Source organism: Amphiura filiformis, chromosome 12, assembly GCF_039555335.1.
Source record: "Amphiura filiformis chromosome 12, Afil_fr2py, whole genome shotgun sequence".
In the NCBI taxonomy this organism is placed as follows: Eukaryota; Metazoa; Echinodermata; class Ophiuroidea; order Amphilepidida; family Amphiuridae; genus Amphiura; species Amphiura filiformis.
This window is the reverse complement of record NC_092639.1, coordinates 33,217,276-33,245,201: the sequence shown is the minus strand read 5'-3', so window position 1 is coordinate 33,245,201 and position 27,926 is coordinate 33,217,276. Positions and strand designations below refer to the sequence as shown.

At 37.8% G+C, this 27,926-nt stretch overlaps 2 protein-coding genes across 2 annotated transcripts; both read left to right on the top strand.

Moving 5' to 3' along the window:
* On the top strand, positions 1–27,490 carry LOC140166097 (glutathione S-transferase P 1-like). Its single transcript, XM_072189482.1, has 8 exons — positions 1–152; positions 323–361; positions 21,336–21,445; positions 25,019–25,106; positions 25,308–25,411; positions 26,076–26,135; positions 26,552–26,602; positions 27,186–27,490. Coding segments are annotated over exons 1-8 (642 nt in total). The 5' UTR covers positions 1–151; the 3' UTR covers positions 27,375–27,490.
* On the top strand, positions 3,499–8,458 carry LOC140166095 (uncharacterized). The gene is made up of 2 exons (XM_072189480.1): positions 3,499–4,175; positions 7,871–8,458. The coding sequence occupies exons 1-2, from the start codon at positions 3,581–3,583 to the stop codon at positions 8,455–8,457; spliced, it is 1,182 nt and encodes a 393-aa protein (XP_072045581.1). The 5' UTR covers positions 3,499–3,580; the 3' UTR covers position 8,458.
* Positions 27,491–27,926: the final 436 nt, after the last annotated feature.

The window sequence follows — 27,926 nt, the reverse complement described above, 5'->3', positions numbered from 1 at the left end:
ATGGTGCAAAGGTTATTTTTCTAGCTCAAACTGCTGATATTACAATATAATAATTTCTTTATCTCGTTGGATGTCGGATACGACACATGAAACGTTAACGTAGGGAAATTGGATATTGTCTCGCAATAATTTTGGAGATTTCAATATAAAGAGTAAGTATTATATGCTCGTATAACAAATTCTAGACAGATGGTTAAGGAATCGGATATTAATGTAGCCTATATAGTTAAGAGGAAAAGACAAACAAAACACCAACTATCATGACCTTCACGCTTATGTTTATAACTTATAGATTGACTATTTCTGTATTTTATTTATGCAGTGGCAGAGACGTACAAATTCATTTACTTCGATTTAAGAGGTATGTAATTTCACGGTTTGCTTTGATCAGAAATGGCGCAAATAATATGCTTTAAAAACAAGGGATCATTCATATAACCTGCTCTGTCCCAGCAAACGCCACGTGTTTTTGAAAACATTCGCAAAAGGTTAGAAACGGTAAATGACGAGTTATATAAACATGATAAAGGGTTGAATGGTTTTAATAACGTTCAAAAGCATGCTGCAAAATATTAGAGGCCTAGTTAAATAGCGCAACATTTTGACAACAGTTTTAAAAGATTAATGTTGCTTCGATCTTTATAATAACCCGACATTCGACTAAAACTAATAAAACGATTTATTTTGTAAATAGCTAGAATGTTCACATGCGGTTTTTGAAGTTCGCTAAAAAAGGTTTTTAAAAATGGTCAGTTATCTGGTCACACTCGTCGAGTGATTTGACCCTTATTTCTTTTGCATTTGCTTCCGGAATGTTTCGGTAGTTTAAACGACCACTACATTAAGGGCTCTGATAGCGACGTTTTCACATGTTTTTTTGTGGGATCTGAGAGCACGTCAGACACACCAAATAATGTCCTTCTGATATCAAATAATTTATTTAAATTCGCGATATAATAAAAATTTTATGGCAAATTATGGGTCATTATCTTTGGAAGCAGTGATGTCTGTTTATTGCAAGTAATTCAGGAAAAAAATTCATTTGAAACCATTTTTAGCCAACTTTAAACCCGGCTGATTGCATGCCAAAACAAAGATATCGGAGTCAAATCGCGGGGGTTGTGTGAGGGTGCCTATCTACATAGCAAAACCAACCAAATACCGTCTTTTTAATAGTTGTGACTGCAACTCTGGCGGAAATTCGTTGCCACACCAGCACGTTCTGGTGTTAAAAGCACGCAATCGAAGCTAAATATGTGATAGTTCCGTATTATTTTTTGTATAATAGTTGCAAATGCACATTCAGATTACACTTGCCCTTCCCCACCCCCATTTTCCAATGTTGGGAGAATGTAGAAATGATGACGATTTTGTCCAAATCAACATTGCAATAGGGGAGCGGGGAAGGATGTTGGTCAATTAACGCTCAGGTGTGGCAACCTTTTTCGCCAAGGTTGTGGCAATTTCATTACAATCCATTACACTGAAAGGATAACACGGGTAGCAATATTTTGTTGACAGGCAATTTTATTTTCCAATGATGCAGATAACGCGTTAAATTAAGCTGTTGCTCTAGATCTGAATTAGATTCGAAGAAAGATTACTATGTCAATCGTCATGAACCCTTTCCACCCGCCGCAAGCAAGCGCTGAGAGGTGAGCGCTATAATATATTGCGTATTTTCATTAATAAATCTTGGTCATGTCGGTTGATAACATCCTTCTTCATATTTCCATTCACCTGTCATTGTCCTGTTTTTGAACAGAAATAGTACTGATACTTCCTGATCATAATATTCGAATCTAGAACATCCTCGATTTCCGCTACACGTTTGGTTTAAAAAAATGGGGGTGTATAGTTTATGTAACCAACTATTAAAGGTCAGTATACTAGCCTCTTTTTTACACGCTAAACTACGAGACACACAAAACCCCGAGAACTGTTAAACCTCAGTCAGAGGATGATTTAAGCACTTCCCAGCAAGTCTTGCGGTTAGCACAGCTGTGTGAGTGAACATGACACCACTGCCCGCCCACTGCATACACACGTGCATGGTTTAATTTGAATTTGGACAGATATATTTACAATAAAAACACCTTCAAAAAGTTGGTCGATTTCACATTTTATGTTATCTACAGAAGGTGTGAATTATCCTTCATGCATACATCACTTTAGATCTGAAATCGACCAAGTAATAATGACACACGGGCAATTCTAAAACAACATCTTTTGCACAGAGCTCAATGGGATTTGAAAAGTAAAGTGGCAGTTGAAACTCTAGTGATAACACTTTTACAGTGCATGATGGGGCTTCCTTAAATCATCCTCTGAACCTCAGTGACCCCGATCACTCCGAGAAAAGAACTTTTTTCTCGAGGTGAGCGATCACTGGGACTGCGTTACCGAGCGGTAAATTAACAATATTTCAAATCTCATGTTCACAACGATTGATTTTTGTCTTTTGAAGAATAAGCTCGAACCGTCTTGGAAAGGAACTATACTGACGACTGATTTGTTTTCGTATTCTAAGAATATATGACACTTCAGAAATTGCCATTGTGTGTAGGGGTGGGTGTGTTGGGGTGGGTGTGTAGGGGTTTGTGGGGTAAGCGTGTGGGTGTGTCAGGGAAGGATCTCAGGAGACAAGAAAGAACACTTTCAATTAAATTTCAATTAAAGCCACACATTGAAAGATGTTTGGTGCATGTTCGATTTGCCATAAAGAGTACATTTTTGTAAGGATTTCCGGACAAAGGAAAGAGCACTTTGCTATCAAATTTGCTTTAAGCTTGTATACACACGTCAATTAATGCAGCACCGCTTAAGATGTTTGGTGCAGGGGTGAGTGTGTGGGGTGGGTGGGGTGTAGGGGATATGGAGTGTGGGGATGGTGGATCTGTCTGTGACACGTGTGTGTGTAAGTTAAACTGTACCACGGAGCCAGTATTGTATACGTGTCTCTCTTGTGGGAATCAAACCAATTCCGTTTTTAAAAGTGCAAATCTTTTAAAAACTAGATTGTCTTAGCATCAGGGGATCTTAGGCAGTCATGTGCATCTGAGTGCAAAGGCTTGATTATCCTCTCAATTTCCACTTGAGTCCACTCAAGCCCACTTCAGAGTTTCTGGCCTACCTTCAGGTTTTCATGCTAATTATTAATTCAGGTCATAGTTTATAGGGTTGTTATTGTTGTCTAGCAACAAGCTCAATTTCTTGGCCACTCACCAGTCACTTTAGTGGTGGACAGCCAATCAGGTCTTCCGTTCTTTTTTCCATTCCTTTGTTGTGGCCATAGTTTTCTTGTGATGCACTTGCATTTCCTCTTTCGATCAGACAGGACCAAAAAATTGCTGTCTGCTGATAGTGATCTAATGATCAGATTTGGATACATGAATTGCTTATGTGATAGTACTGTGATATTATGATACATCTAGTCGATTACTCATCAGTTTTTTGATACATTGATTGTTACTGTATTATTACTGTGTTACTGTGATACGGTGAGTCGACTGTGATACTGAAGTTAATTACTTAACAAAATTGTGATACATACATCAGTTACTGTGTTATTACTGTGATAATGAGGGGGAAAAAAGCCACTAATCGGAATGCTGGTAATACAGCTAGCGCTTCCTCATTAAGACAAACAAGAGGAACTTCAGCTCCGAGACAGACGAGATCACAGGCAAATGCAATAAATCGTCTTTTGGCCTCTACTTCAAATCCGCCATCGTCTCAACCTTCGGGTAGCAATGATAATCAGCTGCTGCCGCAACAACAACTACACGACAGTGTGAACAGTTTTGCTAGGGTTAGCCAAGTTGTTAATCAGCCTACTCAACAACAACAACAACAGACTGGTAATAGCTTCCAAACTGCAATGCAACAACAGCAATGGCCGCAGCAACAAGGTGGTGGTAACAATTCTGTTAGTTCTGAGTTTGGAGAATGTAGCTTGGCAGTTAACCAAATGAGTAACCAGGCATCATCGCAACAACACCAACCACTACAGCAACTATTACAGCCACCACAACAGCAACTGCTACAGCAACCACAACAGCAACCACAACAGCAACCACAACAGCAACCACAACAGCAAGCACAACAGCAACCACAGCAGCAAGCACAACAGCAGCAACATTTGGATGCTTTTCAGCTTTTGCAAGATCAAGCCGGTGAGCAAAGTTCTAATATTTGTATCAGTACAAACAGTTTTGATTCTGAAACTTCAGGTACCCAAGTTAGAATTCAAAATGTATTGACATCTAATGTCCCTGTTGCATTGAATTCAATTTGTAGCCCCTTGGGTGAGCACCTGCCAAAAAACGTAAGAGAAAAAATCGTAAAGAGTGAATTTGTGGATTTTGGGGTTTTGTTAGAAAACGAGAATGTGCAAAACCAGTCACAAAAGATGGCCTTGACCATTGATTCTACAGGTCAAGTAGTTATTAAGGAGTCTAAACCCCCCCGCAAAATTACATCCATTAATGCGTGGACTAGTGCGTTTTTTATGTTCTCTGCAGTATATTTGAGAGTCCACCCACATCGCACTCAAGAATTATTGAAATATGGGCACACAGTACGTACAGCCGCATTCAGATTTGGGGGCTGGGGGTGGCGTGAATATGATGTACAGTTCAGAATGAGACAACAGGCACATCCTGAAAAATCTTGGGCCACAATTGATGGAGAATTATGGGCACTGTTTGTGACTATGCCGACACCATATTTCACTCCTGCCCGATTCAATTCATATGAGGGACCCTTTCAGAGAGATCAAGCAAAAGGGTTTAACCCTTATTATCGCCAGGGTAGATTTCAGTCATCAGCATCAAGCGCCCAGGGTGGGGTTCAGGGATTTCAGAAATCCAATTTTCGACCCTTTCGTTCCTTTCAACCATCGTTGCCCTTCGGTTACAACAGAGAAGGGGGCACAGGGGGACAAGGATTTCAGAAGTCTAACTTCAGACCCTTTCACCCATCAGTGTGCTTCGACTTCAACAGAGAGGGATGTTCTAGATCCAATTGTCGATACAAACACATGTGTGCAAAGTGTAGAGACCCCTCCCATGGCGCCAAGTCTTGCAAAAAAGGGGGTAGCAATTGAACCAGAAACTCATAATGCCTTGGATCAATCAATACAATTATCATGTCAGAATGGTCAATGTGTATGTTGCAAGTATGTGTCACCGGTGAACATAACCGCAATCCAGCCCTGGTTGGAAAAGTACCCAGATAAATTATCAGCATCAATTTTGAGAGATGGCTTTTCTCAAGGCTTTAAACTTGGTTATAAAGGGAATCGCTGCGCTAGAGATTCAAAAATCTAAAATCCACAGATGAAAATCAAGAAGTAGTGATGTCCAAATTGAATAAGGAGATTAAATTGGGTAGGATTGTGGGGCCTTTTCAGGCTAAGCCGATACACAACTTGATTGTGTCTCCAGTGGGTGTGGTGCCAAAAAGTGAACCAGGTAAATTTCGCCTTATTCAGCATTTATCCTACCCAGAGGGTTCATCTATTAATGATGGTATAGATAGGGATTATTGCGAAGTTCACTATACTAGTTTTGATGTAGCTGTAAACTTGGTAATGAGAATGGGGAAGGGCGCCCTCATGGCGAAAGCTGATATCGAATCAGCCTTTAGGCTACTTCCAATACATCCTGAGGATTTTTGCCTTCTTGGAATTAAGTTTAACAACAAATACTATGTAGACAAAGCTTTACCGATGGGAGCATCATGCTCACCTGCCCTATTCGAAAAGTTTTCCACTTTTCTCGAATGGGTTGTTAAACAGGAGGCAAATACAGATAGACTATGCCATTATGCTGATGATTTCTTTTTTACAGGCTCAGCAGATGAGTCAAGTAGTCTCTCTTGTAAGAGTTTAGTAGATTGCTTTGAAAAGGTGTGCAAAAGGTTAGGAGTCCCACTGGCAGTAGAAAAATCAGTGGGCCCCTCCTCCAAGTTGGTGTATTTAGGCCTAGAAATTGATTCAGAGCGTCAAGTTATTTCAGTACCACATGACAAACTAGAAAAATTCAGAAAAACATCAAAGCAGCGCTAGATAAATCCAAGCTTACATTAAAAGCCATGCAATCCCTTGTAGGTTTACTTACTTTTGTGTGTAAGGCTGTAGGCCCAGGTAGACCATTTTTGCGCCGCCTTATTGACTTAACATGTGGTGTCAAGCAGTCATGGCACAAAATTAGGTTATCTGCAGGCGCAAAAAGTGACTTGAACATATGGTTACTTTTCTTGCAACAGTTCAATGGGTCTACAATAATTCCTGAGCAATTTTGGCTTAATGACTCAGATATGCAATTATACACAGACGCGAGTAAAGGAATTGGGTTTGGCGGGTTCTTTAAAGGTAGTTGGTTCCAGTCCAAATGGCCTATTGATTTTCATGTCCAAGAACGTAGCATTGCTTGGTTAGAATTCTTCCCTATTGTGGTAGCAGTTGTTCTGTGGGGTCAGAATTTAAAGGGCAAGCGTATCATCATTAGGTCAGACAATGAGTCGGTAGTTGCAATCTTAAACAAGCAAACATCAAAATGCCCAAAAATCATGTCTTTGGTGCGCTTTTTTGTACTGCAATGTCTCAAATTTAACCTAGCATTTTGCGCTCGCCATATACCAGGTAAAGATAACAACTTAGCAGATGCTTTGTCACGTTTTCAGATGGGCCGATTCTGGAAAGAAGCTCCGAATGCAGCGAAAGCAGGAACCCCAATTCCGCAATTTCTCTGGAATCTTTAGAAGCAGAGGCGCAAATGTTACTAAAAGCATCACTGGCTGCAAGCTCAAAAATGTCATATATTCGAGCAATAGAACAGTTTAGCAGTTTCAGGGCAAAATACGAATTTGGGCATGTGTGGCCTGCTTCAGTTTGTCAGATTGCTGCATATATTGCCCATATGTCTTCTGAGGGGAAATCGCCTTCAACAATTAATTTATATGTCTCAGCACTCTCTTATGTACATAAAATTAATATGTGGCTGGATCCAACTGACAATTTTATTGTACACAAGTTAAAATTAGGAACAAAGAGGATTAGTGAGAAAGTAGATAGCAGATGCCCTATAACTATCCCAATTTTGACCCGTTTACTTCAATATATAGATGGGTGTTGTAGTTCAGGTTATGAAGTTTCCCTGTTTAAAGCAGTCTTCTTATCAGCGTTTTTTGGCTTTTTGAGAGCAGGTGAATATACGGCAAAGTCAAAATTAGGGGAATGCTCTCATATTTTGGCATTAGGGGATGTAAAATTTGATAAAAATCAGTCTTTTATGGTTCTTCAAATTAGATTTTCTAAAACTGACCAAATTGGGTCAATATCCAACATTCAAATTCATAGAGGGTCTAAACCATCGCTATGTCCAGTCGTGGCTATGAAAGAATATCTATCAAAGAGACCTTTAGGGGATGGCCCTTTGTTTATTCATTTTGCAGGGGATCCTTTAACTTATTTCCAAGTTTCATCAATGCTAAAGAAGGGAATCAGAGCATTGGGCTTGTCAGAAGCAAGTTTTAGCCCACATAGCTTCCGCATTGGCGCTGCAACATGTGCAGCAATGCACGGTGTACCAATAGAGTCAATCATGTGTATGGGTCGTTGGCAATCATCAGCAGTAAATTCATATATTAGACCCGAACGTGTGGTACATCCTGAAATGTTAGATATTTAAAACATTAAGTATTATTGCATCACAAATTGTGTGTCAATTAAGGTTAAATAAAATATCGTATGTGGTTTGCAGATATTTATTCATAGAATATGCACTTTATGTATCATGTATTTTGTAGATGTAGAATATTTTGTTTTGGCCGTATACTGTTTTCTTTCTTTGTGTTTATATTGTAGATAACAGAAGAGTATTAATTATGGGGGACAGCATTATATATTGGGCGGGCTATGACAAGATACAGTTACCAGGGGCAGGCTATGTTGATTGGAAAGGAGTAAGAGGTTCACGAATGGCAGGTGTGGCGGATCGATTAAGACGCTATTTGAAGTTTAATCCAGCTCCGGCTATCATCATCGTTCACCTCGGCACAAATGATCTACTCCTTAGTAGTTGTAAAGAACTTCGGCAAAGAATTACAGAAAATCTTACAGGAATTAGAGAAATTCTACCGGAAGCCACTCTTATATATTCGGATATTTTATCCAGACTATTCTATTATGGACAAAAGAAGTCGGGTGCCGGTAGAAAATGCCGCAGAAATGCAAACCAACACGCGCACAAAATCTGTAAAAGCTTGTCCAATGCCAAAGTCATTGTCCACGGGAATTACTGGTTAACATCAAGAGATGATGGAGTGGCACCATTTAGATTTGATGGCCTTCATTTGTCAGAGCAGGGATTGGATTGGTTCAGGGCACATTTGCAGCATGCCTTGCAGTTTTTTAGGGAGCATCCTGAGGCTTTTCGGTTTCCACCTTTGTAAAGTGCTTTTTGGGGGGGAGGGGGGGGGGGGGGTGGTTATGCAAGTTTCTCCATTGAGAAACTTGTATGGCATTAATTCTTCTTTTGGAGATGCCTTATTATTTAATTAATTAAATTTATTGCATTTAAAATGTGGTTTTCCAATCCAATCCTCTTGGGTTTATCCAAATATCTGTATTTGGCTTAACATAAATTATTTTGGTTAAATGTGATACAGAAGTCAACTTTTGTGTGTCCAGCCTATATGGTTGGTTGACTTGTACACATTTTTCCAATAATTCTTGTATTTCAATAATTTTGTTGAAAGATAAATAATTTGGAAATTGCTTGCTGTCATTAAATATCTCAATATATGTTGATGTCTTAATTTATATGAAATTGTATCATTATTTATCTTAATCATATTTATGTCTATAAAAATGTTGAATGGATAATAAGCTATTATTAAATGGTCCTCATGATCGTGGGGGTAATGCTGTGTCTAAATCATTGTTTTGTGTGTTTTCCTGATGTCTCGAGACAATTCCGTTTTTAAAAGTGCAAATCTTTTAAAAACTAGATTGTCGTAGCATCAGGGGATCTTAGGCAGTCATGTGCATCTGAGTGCAAAGGCTTGATTATCCTCTCAATTTCCACTTGAGTCCACTCAAGCCCACTTCAGAGTTTCTGGCCTACCTTCAGGTTTTCATGCTAATTATTAATTCAGGTCATAGTTTATAGGGTTGTTATTGTTGTCTAGCAACAAGCTCAATTTCTTGGCCACTCACCAGTCACTTTAGTGGTGGACAGCCAATCAGGTCTTCCGTTCTTTTTTCCATTCCTTTGTTGTGGCCATAGTTTTCTTGTGATGCACTTGCATTTCCTCTTTCGATCAGACAGGACCAAAAAATCCCACCCTCCCTCCCATTATTGGGAAGGGTATTTCAGTTAAGTTAAAAATGTCACAGATACTTCAATAAAATTGTGTCAAATTACTCCTGCTCTAAGCTTTAGGTATGTTAGATAAATGTGTTGCATAGTTTCTCTGTATGAGGGTTAATGATGAATATGTACGATATGTTGGAGATTCTTCAAATCCTGAAGAATCTCGTCTGTAGATTGTCTCCACTTTCTACTACGCTTTGTATGGAGTCTCGTCAATACCTGATGAAACTTGTCGGTAGATTGTCTCCACTTTCTACTACGCTTTGTATGGAGTCTCGTCAATACCTGATGAAACTTGTCTGTAGATTGTCTCCACTTTCTACTACGCTTTGTATGGAGTCTCGTCAATACCTGATGAAACTTGTCTGTAGATTGTCTCCACTTTCTACTACGCTTTTAAAGGGAAATGTATGCTTTTTATGGATTTTCTTCAAATCCTGAAGAATTTTGTCGGTAGATTGTCTCCACTTTCTACTACGCTTTGTATGGAGTCTCGTCAATACCTGATGAAACTTGTCTGTAGATTGTCTCCACTTTCTACTACGCTTTGTATGGAGTCTCGTCAATACCTGATGAAACTTGTCTGTAGATTGTCTCCACTTTCTACTACGCTTTTAAAAGGAAATGTATGCTTTTTATGGATTTTCTTCAAATCCTGAAGAATCTCGTCGGTAGATTGTCTCCACTTTCTACTACGCTTTGTATGGAGTCTCGTCAATACCTGATGAAACTTGTCTGTAGATTGTCTCCACTTTCTACTACGCTTTGTATGGAGTCTCGTCAATACCTGATGAAACTTGTCTGTAGATTGTCTCCACTTTCTACTACGCTTTGTATGGAGTGTATGGAGTCTCGTCAATACCTGATGAAACTTGTCTGTAGATTGTCTCCACTTTCTACTACGCTTTTAAAGGAAATGTATGCTTTTTATGGATTTTCTTCAAATCCTGAAGAATTTCGTCGGTAGATTGTCTCCACTTTCTACTACGCTTTGTATGGAGTCTCGTCAATACCTGATGAAACTTGTCGGTAGATTGTCTCCACTTTCTACTACGCTTTTTAAGGGAAATGAATGCTTTGTATGGAGTTTCTTCAAATCCTGAAGAACCTCGTCAGTAGATTGTCTCCACTTTCTACTACGCTTTAAATGGGGTAATTAATGTTTCAGAGTTTGGAGTATCTAGCGTGATTTGATGTATTTGACAACAGATTATTTTGCCTTGTTGATAACTTAATTACTAAATGTTCATTAAATGAGCTGGCATTAATTCTTCTTTTGGAGATGCCTTATTATTTAATTAATTAAATTTATTGCATTTAAAATGTGGTTTTCCAATCCAATCCTCTCGGGTTGATCCAAATATCTGTATTTGGCTTAACATAAATTATTTTGGTTAAATGTGATACAGAAGTCAACTTTTATGTGTCCAGCCTATATGGTTGGTTGACTTGTACACATTTTTCCAATAATTCTTGTATTTCAATAATTTTGTTGAAAGATAAATAATTTGGAAATTGCTTGCTGTCATTAAATATCTCAATATATGTTGATGTCTTAATTTATATGAAATTGTATCATTATTTATCTTAATCATATTTATGTCTATAAAAATGTTGAATGGATAATAAGCTATTATTAAATGGTCCTCATGATCGTGGGGGTAATGCTGTGTCTAAATCATTGTTTTGTGTGTTTTCCTGATGTCTCGAGACAATCGATTATACGCACTGTGTAACCGAATAAGATCAGACGTTATTTAACAATGACGCTTCAAATCTTCATCAGAATTGGTTTTTGCCTATTTCTTTTGATGAATAAGCTGGAACTACTAATGACTGTGATTTGTTTTCGTTTTAATCCGTCAATTCAGAGTTTTAAAGGTAGTTTCTTCACAAAAAGAAGAGTAAGGTATGGATGGATTGGTTTTTGAATGTTTACGTGTTTATTTATCAAATGTATATTTTTGTAAGGATAACCGGAGACAGGAAAGAGCACTTTGTTATCAAATTTGTTTTATACACACGTCAATTAAAGGAGTACCTTAACATATGTTTGGTGTATTGGGGGTGTGGGGGTGTGAGGGTATGGAGTGTGGGGATAGGGTGGATTGGTTTTTGAATGTTTACGTGTTTATTTATCAAATGTGTATTTGTAAGGATAACCGGAGACAGGAAAGAGCACTTTGCTATCAAATTTGTTTTATACACACGTCAATTAAAGGAGTACCTTAACATATGTTTGGTGCATTGGGGGTTGGCGTGTGTGTGGGTATGGAGTGTGGGGATAGGGTGGATTGGTTTTTGAATGTTTACGTGTTTATTTATCAAATGTATATTTTTGTAAGGATAACTGGAGACAGGAAAAAGCACTTTGCTATCAAATTTGCTTTATACACACGTCAATTAAAATAGTACCTGAAAAGATGTTTGGTGCATTGGGGGGTAAAGGTGGGGTATGGGAGTAATGGGGTTTTTGTGGTGGCGCTTCGGAAAGTATATTTTTTCTTTTGATAACATGATCAGTCAAAACAATAATCTACGGTTGAGTAAACAATATTTTGTGATATCTTAAATTTAAATTTTAAATTTATTAAAACATCAGAAAGAGTCAAAAGACAAATTCACACATAATATTTTGATAAAGACGTATTTTATTTCACACATTTTAAGTTACAAACATCACTGTCATTGGCCCTACAATATGCCTACAGCTCATGATATAATAGGTTTCACAGTTGATGCGATATCATTGATGAAAAACAACATATTACTTCCTTTCATTATTAATCATGTTGGATGTTGGAAATAAAATAATACAATGAACTCCGCCTTATACATGCTGTATCAAAATGATTGGTACCCATGTAAGGCTATAGTTGTTGAGAATGTATTCAAACGAGTTATTGCAATATTTCTCAAATAAATAGATCCTGTATTGGTCTTAACATCAACATGCTAAAATGACGCAGCGCTATTTGAAGTTTGTATTCAGTAACAAAAGTTCATATTGTCCTGGCAGGATTATACAACACTAGTGGAAAATTTGAGCATCGAAATCTTGTTGTTCAGACCCCAATGTAACATGTTAAATTCTGGGCAATGAAAAAGTAGACCATCTGTCACGAACTTCCACAGCTTTGAACGAATTCTCAACTATTCTCAACTCAACAAATGCGGTGGTATAGATCTGGATCTTTTCACACCGTGTACATGTTCATGCAGGTAATCGGCATTAAATATTGCATGCAAGGATCAATATTAAATTATTTATATCGTAAATGAAGAAAGCAAAACAAAAAAATACATATTTTTATGGAAATCACAACCATTTTAACGTTTCATGCGTGACATAAAACCATGTTACCACGCACTCATGATTGATTAACACTGACAAAATATGGGACAAGATATCGTGCCATCTTCATGATTACTATAATGGATTAAACACTACACCCAAAGGACATTAAGGGCCTGTTTCTTGAAGCATGGCTAGTGGTCAGGTTTCCTAAGCCATCAGGCTTAAGCCCAATTAGTCCTATATGTCAGTGCTTACAATTTCACATTATACATCACCTAGAAAGATAAATCAATAAAATGGATCCACAGTGGTAGGGCTAGCCTGCTTGGTTAGGAAGCCTGACCATTAGCCTAGCTTCGAGAAATCGGACCTTAGTATGTCAATTAGTGAGTAACAAAATTATTATGTTTCACTGTTAGTGATTAGCTTTTGAAATTGCTTTGATTGTAATCGGCATAATTCACTACGGTATTTATTTACATCAAAAGCAGCCCAATAACAATGAATAACCTGGTAATATCATCACATGACATACTGGCTATTCCGTCCTCTGGAGTATTGCATTAACAATGTTGCCTAATCCATGCAGAAAATGAAGGTATATTCATATATGCTGAACACGGATATACTCCCATATTCATTTATGTTTTGGTGAAATACAGTTGTTAAAGAAACTCTGAAACTGGATATTAAATTTAAAATATGATATTAAAGTCAACGTTGGTGAGTTTTCAATTTTGCGATCCATCATCCGTATACCGTTGCAGTCGTTCCTTAGTGTCTTATAGTGCTTATAGAATTGTATTACATGACAAACCAATCATGCTTGAAAAATTAAACCAAATCTCCATGTTGGTAAGAGATTATCACTGAAATTATTGATATTGAAAACCTGATACTTTTGCATTTGATGTTTGTTAGCTGAATGTATGTATTTTTATAGAAAAGTTGTATAAATCAGCAAGGACACGCCAATAATTTAGATACGCATGACGTCGGATCAGAATGTTTAAATAAAAATTCCTTCTAAAAGGGAAGGCCAGCCTCAATGCAGAAGAGGTCTTGTAAATAGTTTGGGTCACCGTGAAAGGCATTTTTAGGATCACGCTTACATCCATGTTACATGACAGTTCACCAAACCATCAATGGTGAGAACATGCACACTGAAACAGCAAAACCATTAACTCCTATAACTCCTGTCAACTCTTTAATTCATTACTCCAAATTGTTCTGTATTTTTATCTTTACTGCTTTTTACCCATGCTTATTATTAAAATCAAAAATTCACTGCAGTTGTTAGTTAATTCGCTATGTAAACTCAACTTACATGCACATTTTATTTTAAAATGATTTTATATTATTTCGCAATGTATAGTTTACTATAAAGTAGATAGTGGCAAGCACATGATAAAGGACTGATCATTCACTACAATCTTCACTTTTAAACTGTATTTTTTGAATGTGTTGAAACTCCTGCAAAGCTATGGACATGGCATCTTACCTATACTGCGCCAAGAAAGTATCCTTACACTTGGAAAAATAATCACAATTTCAAAACTGAACCATATTGGAATAAATTTGTTTTTTTATTAGATGCGCTGTCTAATCCGGCACATTATGACACCCCATTGAATCTAATGTTACTTCAAGAAGCAAAGTTACAAGCATTTGATTAGACGAAAGTCCAGTTTTAAAAGTGACAAACAGGCCTATTCAAAACTCCACGGACAAGGCATCTGGTTTGAGAGTGGTGAATGGCTAATTTATGCGTGCCTTTAATTTAAAACAAAAGGAACAAATGAAAACTGAAACAAAAGAACTGACAAATAAAATGAAAGTTATGAAAAGTACAGAGAAGTAAAAACTGAAGAAAAAAATGCTTTAAATAAAGCTTCATTGAAGAAACTGTGTTGTCTCTTTGTTGTGCTTGTTGGAAACTTTTTGCGCCTTGTATAGGCCAGTTTGTCACTTTTAAAACTGGACATTCGTCTATTCAATTGCTTGTAACTTTGCTTCTTGAGGTCACATTGGATTCAATGTGGTGTCATAATGTGCAAGATTAGGTCGTGCATCTATTACAAAAACAAATTTATTCCAATATGGTTCAGTTTTGAAATTGTGATTATTTTTCCAAGTGTAAGGATATTTTCTTGGCGCAGTATATATTCTGTAATAGTCTGCACTATGTGTTTTCTCAGTCTTCAATCATTTTGTTGAATGTAATTTTATGAATCAAATAAAAAAAAGATAGAAAGTGGCCTCACTTTAGTTATGTGACAATTTACAGTATTTATAATTTATAAAGTAAGACATGTCAAAATATGGGATATATTGTTCAATATTATAGCTAGCCCCTAAAAACTTTATTTTCCATCGGATTTTTCCCGTTGAAAAGACAAAACTGATGTTAAAGATAGCAATAATATCATCAATAACATTTTGAGTCAATTTTATCCATAAAACGATACAGGATAGGATAGATAATTACTTTGACTTCAATGTGGTCCATATAATGAAGATTTTGATTCTACAACATTATTAGATCTGTTATCAACATATCAATTATGCACTCACAGGCAACCAAACATTATGCTATGCTCAGTAGTCCACTGATATGACCTTGTTCCAGTGATCATTCCCCACTAATTACTAATTGTTGACCATGTCATTTTTTTGATATGCTGATTGCTGAACAAGTTTATGTTTATATGTGTAGGCCTAACCTATGATAACTTTTTAAGTCATAATTAATTCAAACATAACTTTGGCATTACTCAATCGTTTTCTTTCGTTGAAACGGCAAAACATACTTTCTTTTCCTTGCAAATCGAATTAGCAGACATCAAAAACATTTCCACCACAAGAAGTAAAAAAATAATTCATACCAATAGAAGAAGGCTATAATCTTAGCTAATCTTTAGTGTACACAAATCCCATCTCAGAATTAGATACCAGCCCTATGGGCTGGCGAAAAAGACTACACATTCAAATCACATTTGAAGAAATTTAATATACAGACAGCATCCATCCGAACTCAGAGGGTATTTCTTTACTAATCACATTTATAATGTTGTTGTAACCGCAGTTTGAAGTTCATGCAAACCATTACGAGATGCGTCTCGTTTTGACGATAACTGGTCACTTACGATGCTTATAGGAACAGGCGAACCAGTGCCAAATTTAAAAGCTGCATGAAAGGCCGCCCTGTATCGAGGATTTGTTGCGTTGTAAATAAGTGGGTTTACAGCGGAATTTATGAGACTAAATACAACGGCAATTGGTTTAAGTAAGTTAAAAGTAACGGCCGATACCGGCAATGTAGCAAATGTATCAAAAAGGAAAAATATATCATGTATTTGCATTGGCAACATGCAGACAAAAAACACACATGCGTTGATAATTAACATTTTTGCAACGCGGCTTCTTTTTTCCTCATTTTTCTTAAAAATTCCTTTTCTGCCACTTAACTTGCGCATAATTGCAATGTACATCACACAATTTCCACAAAAGGCAAAGCAAAACTGCAAAAATCCAACTGTAAGAACAATAGCCGTTGTTTTTGCTTTCCAAGAACATTTCCAAAATTTCATTTGGGACGATGAGATAATATTCGAGGTGAAACATTGTACATGAAATGAGCCGATGAAAGATAGAACAAATACCAAAGGGACAATCCATGCCAGTGCTGTAAGAATTGCAGTTCCTTTTCTACCTTTCCTACGTCTATGTTTTAATGGTCGGCAAATAGAAAAGTGTCTTTCAAAAGCAACTAACAGAATAAAATCCACAGTGACAAGCTGTAAACAGTTGAGGAGTAAATACGGTATTCCACACACGAAACGGTTAGCAAATGATGTTACGGCGTAATCTAGCTTTACATACGGTGAATGTATGTACATTCCTGGATAACGAATAATTCGTATGAGTAGTAATAGTCCATCTGCAACTGCGAGGTTTCCAAGATAGAAATTTGTCGTTGTCCTCATATCTGGTATGCGGAATAAGACGAACAAGAAGACAGAGTTTATAAGCATCCCAAGGATTGATGTTACAGGGACGAAACCAAGGATGAAAATTTGTTCAGTAGCGGTATAGCCTTCCTGTTCGACATCAGACATACTTAGGTTAACACAGACTAGTGTATTTTCTGAACTCGATGCCATTTGATAACCGAAAGAAAGTGATCCGACGCGTGGATTCCACACTTCAAAATACGGTTTATGATAATTTATTTCGCTCCTATAATAGCGATTTATGTTCCTTAAAACCCAAGCAGCAGGAGGGCATCGTTGAATTGTCAAGTAAAGTAATGTAATGTTACCAAAAACGTTGAAAATCGAGTTAGTTTTATGGAGTGAATCCTGTCTTCGTACATAGCCAAATCAACGTCTTGGATGTGGCGGCACTTTCATTACATTACACTGAAAGGTTCATCAACTTAACACGGGTAGCGATATTTTGTTGACAGGTAATTAGAGTTTCCAATGATACAAAAAAACGGGTTAAATAATTAAGCTGTTGCTCACGATCTGAATTAGATTCGAAGAAAGATTACTACGTCAATCGTCATCAACCATTCAGTTCCACCCAACAATGTGAGCGCTATTATTTTATATAGCGTTTTTTCATTCAGTAAATTGGTCATGTCGGTTGATAACATCATTCATCATGTTTCCATTCATCTCTGTTGGTCCTGTTTGAACAGAAATATTAGTACTATACTGCTGTCCGGATCTAAAACATCTTCGATTTCTGTGACACAGGTTTGGTTAAGTCAAACTAAACCACGGAGCTAGTATTGTTTACGTGTCTCTTGTGGGAATCAAACCAATCAATTATACGCACTATAGCACGGTGTAACCGAATAAGATCAGACGTTAACACTTCAAATCTTCACCAGAATTGGTTTTTTGCCTATTTCTTTTGAAGAATAAGCTCAACCCGTCTTGCAAGGAACTGTGACTGATTTGTTTTCGTTTTAATATGTCAATTCAGAGTTTTAAAGGCAGTTTCTTTACAAAAAAAGAGCAAGACAATTCTGAAATTGCAAGTCGGGATGGTGAAGTGGGGGGAGGGGGAGCTCGCAAGTGTGGGGTCTTTTTTCGTGTTTATTTTTTTATAAAAAGTACATTTTGTACATAGGGTGGATTGGTTTTTGAATGTTTACGTGTTTATTTATCACAAAAAGTATATTTTTGTAAGGATAACCGGAGACAGGAAAGAGCACTTTGCTATCAAATTTGCTTTCGTCAATTAAAAGAGCACCGTAAAAGATGTTTGGTGCATTTGTGTGGGGTGCATTTATGTGTGGTGGTGGGGTGGGGGTGTGTGGGGAGGTATGGAACGTGGGGATAGGGTGGATTGGTTTTTGAATGTTTACGTGTTTATTTGTCACAAAAAAGTATATTTTTGTAAGGATAACCGGAGACAGGAAAGAGCACTTTGCTATCAAATTTGCTTTCGTCGATTAAAAGAGCACCGTAAAAGATGTTTGGTGCATTTGTGTGGGGTGCATTTATGTGTGGCGGTGGGGTGTGTGTGTGGGGGGGGTATGGAACGTGGGGATAGGGTGGATTGGTTTTTGAATGTTAACGTGTTTATTTATCACAAAAACTATATTTTTGTAAGGATAACCGGAGACAGGAAAGAGCACTTTGCTATCAAATTTGCTTTCGTCAATTTCAGGAGCACCGTAAAAGATGTTTGGTGCATTTGTTTGGGGTGCATTTATGTGTGTGTGTATGGGGGGGGGGTGGGTGGGGGGGGTATGGAATGTAGGGATAGGGTATAGATTAATTTTTGAATGTTTACGTGTTTATTTGTCACAAAAGGGATATTTTTGAAAGGATATCCGGAGACAGGAAAGAGCACTTTGCTATCAAATTTGCTTTATACACACGTCAATTAAAGGAGTACCTTAACATTATGTTTGGGGCATTGGGATGGGTGGAGGTGGGTATGGAGTGTGGGGATAGGTTGGAATGGTTTTTGAATGTTTAAGTGTTTATTTGTCACAAAAAGTATATTTTTGTAAGGATATCCGGAGATAAGACAGGAAAGAGCACTTTGCTATCAAATTTGTTTCATAAACACGTCAATTAAAGGAGTACCGTAAAAGATGTTTGGTGCATTGGGGTGTGTAAGGGTGTGTATCTGTATGTGTGGGATGCATATATGCTAATAACTGATTGCATAGATATATTGTATGTATGTAATTTAATTTGGGTATGTTTGTATGTGCATCACCAGATCACAAGTGTACATACTTCTCTCTTGTAATAAAATAATTGAATATTGATACTTCAGAAAGTGGTAAACTACAATAATATATGATTTTTTGTGAATCAAATTTCAAAATAGAAAGGAAAGAAAGAATGAACAAAGTATAAAATAAATAAGAAATTCCGTTAATGAATATTAAATGTGACTAATAAATATTTAATGTTGCTTTCACTTCGAAAGACTGTTACATGTCAATTATATATGAGAATCTTATATATAGGTCAAGAATGAAGACATATGACACTGAAATAACGACCACCTGGTAGTGCCATTAGCGTGATTCTAAGGTTTCTTAATTAATTTCTTGTTTCTGAAGATACCGCGTTTGTATAATGTTGTATTCAACTTCATTAAGAGTTTCAAGGTCATTAATTTGTCAATTCAGATTAATGCGATGAACAAAATACATTAATGGAAAACAATCCATTACTTCCTTTAGGCCTAATTATCAATCATTATGTTGAATACTGATGTTTAATAGGAAATGAAATGGATAATGACTTATACAGTCTGTATCAAAATGATTGATACTCATCCACTTCTAGTAATTTTTGATCAGCCTGCTTATTAAATTATGACATAAGATCATAACAGTCATCAAACACTAAAATTCTACACTTTGTTGCATTTGGAAGAAGCATGCTTAAAGAGGAAGCCCCACCAGAGCAGTGCTTCTGGGGTGAATCAAACCTGCCTGGTTATCAAATTAATCAGTGAAAAGTTATCTCTGAATTTTACAGGTGCTAATTGATGCAATAACATTCACATCAATTAGCACCTGTCAAATTCAGACTCAGACTAACCTTGTCACTGATTAATTTGTAAGCCTAAAAAATTGTTTGACTGACGTATCCCGAACGACCCCAAAAGCAGGCCTAACCGTAGACATTTGTTTTGGAAAACAAAACAAAGAACAAAATAGGCCTATATTGAAAAAAGGTACTGTCACCAATTTTGTACTATACGTTGTAATACCTGTTGGGTAAAACGTTTTACCCAACATTTGGTAAATTTTGCCCAACATTTGGGTTATTTTCAGTAAACTTTACCCAATGAAAATAACCAAATGTTGGGTAAAATCCGGGGGTACAATTTACAAAATATTGAGTTAAATGTTTTACCCAACGGGTGTTTTACCCAGTGTTCTAACAGTGTACCTTTGCATGCTTAAAGGCAGCAAAATGTGGTATCGAACTGTAGCTTGTACTGCAAATTCATACCTATTAAAATCTGTTTTAGTGTTTTCCCACCCTGTATAAGGTAATCGGCCTTAATTGCATTCAAGCATCTATCTTAATATTGCAAATGAGGAAAACAAAATTCAAGTCACGACTCATCAAAAAAAAAAAAAAAAAAAAGTGATATTTTTCTGGAAATCACAACCATTTTTATGTTTCATGCGTGACATAACCATGTACCACGCACTCATGATTGATTAACACTGACAAAATATGGGACATGATATCGTGCCATCTTCATGATTATTATAATGGATTAAACACTACACCCAAAGGACATTTAGTGTGTCAATTATGGAGTAACAAAGTTATTATGTTTCACTCTACTTATGCTCTAAGTGATTAGCTTTTGAAATTGCTTTGATCAAATTACCTATATGGCCTATAATGACATTCTTCGAAGGCAAAATATATTTTATAAGCTTTGATGGTTCAATTACCGAAGACGATAAGAGCTTAATTTCCCGGGTTTAATTTTTATGTTTTTAGTCGTTATTCAGGTAATAATTGCCCACATTTAATTTTCAACGAACCGTAAGGCGAGGTTTTCATGGCAAGACATCATTTAGATGTGGCTACTCTTAAAAAGAGATTTTTGTCAGGGAGAGGCTGGGCAAGCCCATTTCGATTGATGCCAAAATTAGTCCTCAACACAGATCAGCGAAAAAAACAAACAACAACAAACAAACAAAAACAAAACAAAAAAACAACAACACATTTTATAATAGGCCTACAGAAGTTAAAAAGAAATAGCTTTACAATTGGATGAAGCTATAATTTTCGCCAGGGCTACACCACTGGAGAAAGGCGAATTCAAAAATGAGCAATTCTGAAAATATTTAAAAAAAGTCTCTTTTGGGAAAAAATGTATATCTTCAATACAAAAGGTCAACATTTATTTTCAAATGATGGACGGCTTTTCCTCCCAGCTGCATACACGTGAAGTATACATATCATTAGATTTTACTTCGAGGAAATATCAAAAATATCAAAAATATCAACTTTGAATAATTTGCTATCAAATTTGTATAATTTATATAGTTTATATGATGAATTTAAAAAAAAATCACAAATAATTTGATCCCAGAAGAACATTCCTCGTATTCAGAAAGTAAATGCCTATACCTTTACCTTTAGGTCGTGGTCAAGCCATCAGATTATTGTTTGAAGATCAAGGGCTTTCTTACCAGGAAGAATCTGTACCAGTAGGCGCTCCAAGATGGACAGATGAACTAAAGCCAACTTTGGTAAGTTCTATATATATACAGTATATGTAACATGATGTAACATAACGCAGTATTAAAATATGCACTTTCAAGATCATTTTCAAGGTTATTAGTCAACTGTTGATGCAATACTTTTCCAGAATTATCTTGATGTACATGTATAGTTGTTGTTGTGAGTTTAGTATTCCACCAGAACATTATATATTGTCGGTTCCACCAATTCAGTTTCTTAGAAAATTGAATAGGCTTATATAAAAGGGCATTTCGTGATCCACAGCATCATCATCATCATCATCAGTCGGCTGCGGATCCAACTAATGCGATCTTGGGCAAGCGAAACAATTTTGTTTGGCTGCAGCATCCCTTCAGTATCTCCCAGGAGGTGCTGGACATACTGTAAGTACAGTGTGCGCGGTCGTCCCGGTTTCCTCTTCCCATGTGGTGGAATATAAAGCGCATATTCTTTCACAGGCTCGCCATCTTCAAGACGCAGTATATGGCCGAGAAATTTGAGTTGATGAATCTTGACTCTGGCAACCAGTGGAGTGGTGTTGGTCAGGTTGTAGATGGTTTCGTTTGGAATCCGATCCACACGCTTGATGTTTAACATGACTCTGTAGCAAGATGTTGCAAATGCATTGATCTTGTTTTCCATGTCCTTGGTAATTACCCATGACTCGCACCCGTACAGAAAGACAGTAACACACGTTGTCTGAAACAGCTTGATTTTTGTTTCGATTGGCAGGGATGGGCTTCTCCAAAGGCGTTCCAGTTTCCAGAAAGCTGCCCAGGCTAGTGCTTTTCTTCTTTTTAGGTCTCCAACACTAGAGCCCATCTTGGAACCCAAATACCTGAAGTCTGTGACATGGTTGATGGTACTACCATAGACTTCAAGTGCTGGTTGGGCGTTACAGTTTGCAGTCATATATTCTGTCTTAGGTGCGCTGATTACAAGGCCTAGATCTGCTTCTGCAGTTGCAGTCCTAGTAAGCTGTGACTGGGCCCGGTCTATGGAAGATTCCAGCAGGGCAATATCATCAGCAAAATCCAGGTCATTCAGCATCTTGGCAGGATACCTGCTTGACCGACGTGGGTAGGTAACAATACGATAATAACAATGCTCACAATACGATGATCGGAGTCCACTTCTACTGAGTTGTATGCTCGACAGTTGCGGAGAGAATTTACCCACTTGCTGTTTATTAGTATGTGATCTAGCTGTGCATGGGTTGATCCAGCTGGATGGGTCCAAGTCCAGAGACGGTTCCTGGGTTGCGGGAATCTCATCTGGGCCGGTCTGAGATTGTACTCCTGGCAGGTGTTGACCAGACGCTCACCATTGTCATTTGTTGAATCATGGTAGCAATGTGGACCAATGACCCAAGGATGGGAAAGATGACTGTCTGTTCCTATTCTGGCATTAAAATCGCCGAGGATGAGATGGATGTTGTGTCTTTTCATACCATCCAGGTGGTCAGATAGAGATGAATAGAATTCCTCCTTGTCAGAAGATGTTGCGCACTCAGTGGGTGCATATACAACAGTGATGCTGAGCTGAGGGTTGCCATGGAATGTTACAAATAGTATCCTCTCGGAAACAGCTTCAACACTCTTAAGACATCTGTGAATGTGCTTGGACATGACCAGACCAACTCCTCCGTGCCTTTGCTTGGTAGCAGAACTGAATGATAAAACCCAGTTCCTATCATCTGATCAAAGTTCATCGGTTGGGCTTGGTGTAATGAGACGATGTTCTTGAATTCCGGCAATGTCAATACCTGCATCAGCACAGCCCATGAATAGCTGATGCATTTTCCCTTGTTGATTTACAGTACGGACATTATAAGTAGATATTACAAGAGGTTTGAAGGTAGACAGGCGACAATAATCAGGGCCAACAGTTCGTGATGGTGTGCCGAGTTCCTGCTGGTCCGTCATGAAGTCAACAGTAGACTGCCGCTCATCTACCCTCGGTATTTTCGAAGATTTGCTTGTAGTTTTCGTAATCATGAATTTTGCTGGGAATTATTTTGGTCCAGTCCCAGCAGCTTTACGGGTGATCAGCCCTGTTTCAGCTTATTTCTGGACACACAGCAGCCGAGATCTACCAATATGTAGTAGTTCGCCCTGATCTGAAACATGTTGGCCAGTGTTGGAAGGTTGACCAATGATGACATGTTCAACACCAGCATAATGACCGTTGAGAAGTAAATCTTCCTCTTCCGCTCTTTGGCCCATGATGAAGATTTAGAGCCATTGGGATAGGCTACTCCGATATGGGCAAATTTTATTTTTTTGGAGACTCTGAGCTGCCCAGTAATCAGAGTCCCCCTCTTGGCCTCGTTGATGTAGTCCAAAGGAGAGCGAAGCAATACGTTTGGCATCAACTTGGATGCAGGAGCTGCCGGAAGGTGTTGAAGTTCATTCACCAGACCGCCTTAGGGGCTCCACTCCGGATTTGTGTAAGGTTTACTCCCTAGCCTTTGCCTCTCCCGAGGCGCTCACAAGGCAGTGAGGTTCATCCACATTTCTACACAAAACTCTATGATTGGGACAGGAAGAAAGAAAAGATGAAGAGGAAGAGGTAAGAATAGACACAACACAAGCTGGCACCCACACTAGCTTTTACCCGACAAAAGGAAATGGACGATGATGTCCGTCTGTGGACAACCTTTTAGTCCACAGTCCGGATTTAATTGACGGCATCGCCCATTTCCTGATGCCCGTGTGGGGTTACGCTGTCACCTTCACACTGGGGATCTGTGTCATGTACCGCCAGTGTGAAATGATTTATGTACCCATCAGTACTGGAATTCAGCGCCTTTACCCTAGTATGTGGAATAAGAACTCCCATCCTCTACAAAACTTAGGACGGAAGCTCCAATCCAAAAACAACACCAGACAATAAAACAAGCTACCAAGCCAACTAATTTGGCTCACCTTTCCTAACCAGCTGTGTTGCGAAAGGAAGTTTCAAGGTAGAGAAGGTAGACAGATAGAAGGATGAAAAGTAGAAAAGGATGAAATATATGTAGTGTAGGTAGGAGCATCCAAAAGGGACAAAATATAGTACCCATTTGGAGAAAAACCAGCATAGATGGAAAGAATTGGCAAAAAGTGCCAAAATGCTGGTAAAAGGTAATTTTCAGCTCCTCGACACTGGGATAAGGTGTCTTCCACAGCATCATCCCCCACTTTTCAAAAGTTGAGATTTTTATACCACTGGAAAACCTCTGGCTACATAATGTTTATGTACAAAATATCTCTAGCAGATTGATTCGTTTAGCAAAGATATCGTGAAATTTGAATTTCGTTCTGGTATACAACACATTGTCTATGGAGCAGTGGAATACACGTTATCATGCATAACTCGCAAACGCAAAATCGGAATCAACTGACATTTTGGGAATAAGCTTTTTCGTGTATATCTATACTGAAAAATGTTATAAAAAGAGGATCACGAAATACTCCTTTAAGTTTTTTTTTTCATTTAACCTCAACCTCTGTATAATGTGACATGAAATAGTCGATAAAACTCGTCATCCCAGACAGATTCGGCTCATTTAGTAACACAGCAACAATTTGTTATATCAGCCTTTTCATCAGATGCCGGTGTTTTACGACGGAGACTTCATGCTAGTGCAGTCCAATACAATCCTGAGATACCTTGGACGGAAACACGGTAATATTCATCATTATTTCATATTCGAACAAAACTTTGTTGACACAGATACATATTTACATACACATCTATTAAGATACGCACACACCCATTACACTTATTTCAAAATGCAAAGTGGACAGTAAAGTAGTCTTTCCATTCTTCGGAATACCCATGATAACACATATATTATTATGCATTACTTATAATATTGCCATGCAGGTTTATACGGTAGCACCCCACAGGAAGCTGGCTATATTGATATGGTTAATGATGGAGTTGAAGATTTATATGTAGCGGTGTGTAACCTTGTCTACAACAAATGGGTAAGTACACCCCTATTCACACATTGCGTTCACTTCATTTCAAACTTAGACATGCAGTAGGCCTAGGCCTATAGGTAGGCCTAGTCTTACCATTCTTTGGAATACCAATGCACGAGAACCCATTGCTTATTACGTACACAGAATGGCCTCTACAGCTACGTTAACTATATTATAACACATGGGATCGTATTATGTTCATTAATATAACACAATCACTTCTCACGGCCAATCATATTCACACACTCTTTTTCACCCAACCCACCCACATCACACCCCACCCCAACCCACTGAAATGATTGACGGACAGATAGACGGACCACTTTCTGCGACATTCACCATTATGTGATATTCATCTCTTTAGTACAACATGATCCCCGGGGCAGAATAACACAAATCTCCCCCCGCTTACACACACACACACCCGCCATCCTCCTCTCACACACCCCTACACAAAATGCACACGTGGCTGTTTGTGGTGTTTGTGTGGCAACAACAAAAGGCCATTGGTAGCGCACTTTCATTTATTTGCCCAGAGAAGATGATCTTTGCTGCTTGGATGATGTCACGAGAGGTTAGCCTTTATTCCGTATTGAAAAGCGTGTAAAGACGGATATGCAGTTTACCGTTCTGTAAAAGAAACCTTTATTTTTATTTGACACAATAGGAAAATGGCAAAGAAGATTACTGCAATAAGACAATCCCATTGTGGATGGGATTTTATGAGGTAAGTACCATTGTTTATAGTCATTGTTATCATTGGGTTATAGTTCAATATCAAAAGATTTAAGTTGAATGTCGACACATTTTCGGGAATAGGCTGAAATTGACGCATCAAGTTTGCCAATGAATTGGTTTTGTTTTGTTGCCATGTGAAATATGTGCGAAAGCCAAAATCAGCCTTCATCTATGCTTTCATTTATTTATGATGTATATCCTCAATTTACAATTTAAAACATTATGCACATTATATTCAGATTATTTCGCAATTACCCGACCGACCCCTTTTTTAAACCTTGAATAGGCAAACAAACATAGACCTAATGCATTTTTTAATGATCAATCACACGAATTGAAAAGAAAACCCTTACAAAAATCAAATGTATATTAATGGTTTTGTTCAACTCTTTAATCACATCCTAGAATTGTTTGAAGAAAGTGAACGATGGAAAGTCTTTTATCGCGTCGGAAGCGGTAAGTTAAGAATATATACTTGTATCTATAAAACATTGAATTTGAATCTCGGTATGGGGTTGTCTTTAACCCTATGAGAACTATCTGTCGATTGGCCAAAATGATTATTGTGTCCAATTTTGAGCCAATCAAAGAGGGTATTAATAAGATCATCTGCAAATGCAAGTTTGACCATAAATAGTTTAAAGACTGTCATAATTGATATTGGCAATTAAATTAGCATTTCAAGTTATCGACCAATCAGAAATGCTGTTAGATGACAGTAGTGTCCAGGGGGTTAAGACATTTTATTCTGGCGCAAAACACTTTTCTTCTGATGCCACCGGACTTCATCAGGCATCTGGAGGAGTCCATGCATCTGATTGATGATGACGTGACGACATACGGCGGAGAAAGTGAGGGAGGAGTTCATGCTGGAGGGGGAGAGAGCCGTTGGCAGGGTGGACTTCGCTTTCGCTTCCCTTAGAGGGGATCTATGGACATGATGGACAATCAAACATTTTTTTCTTGAGGTCCAATGCAAGAATTCGCCCACTATACTCAATTATTGACATAATTTAAAGGCATTTACCCTTACTTTCAGATTTCTTTTGCGGACTACAACATGTTTCAAGTCGTCGATGCTCATTTGAAGCTGCTACCGACTGCCCTCGACAACTTCAAGGTATTGAGGGCGTGGTATGACAGGATTGCCAACCGTCCAGGGGTAGCGGAATTCATAAAGAGTGCAGAGAATCAACGCCGCATGGTAACAGGAACGCCACACCTTTAGATGCTTTGACAATCTTCCACAAAATTAATCAGAAAGCCGTCTATAATAAACATTACTCCAAATGGTAAATGTGCTATTCCAGAAAATAAGTGCACACCCCTAGAGGTTGTTTTTTTTTCAATAAAAGAAATGTCTGGATTACCAAGTTTGCTTTCTGAAAATTCCAGTTGCCAATGGTACTTTAAAACGCTTATAAATGCAATTAAATGAATGAAAAATCACGGAAATGTCCAAAATGAGCTCTCAAATTGAGGATTTTTGATTTTGAACTATTTTCTGCTGGATTTATTCGCCTTTCGGGACACTGTAAACAGTGTAATCGTAACTGGACACAAAGGAAATCGGAACTCCTCTATAGGGGTGTGTATTTTCTGGAATAGCCCAATGGTTTCACCATGTATTTGTGCATTGAAATGTGCATTGATAGGATAATGGGGTTGATTCCAGAAAACAGAAATAAGAAAATTCCAGAATAAATTTTCAGTTTCTTTCCACAAAATACCTCCTGATATAGGCTACACTAAAAAAAACCCTGTTTTTAGTAATTGAACA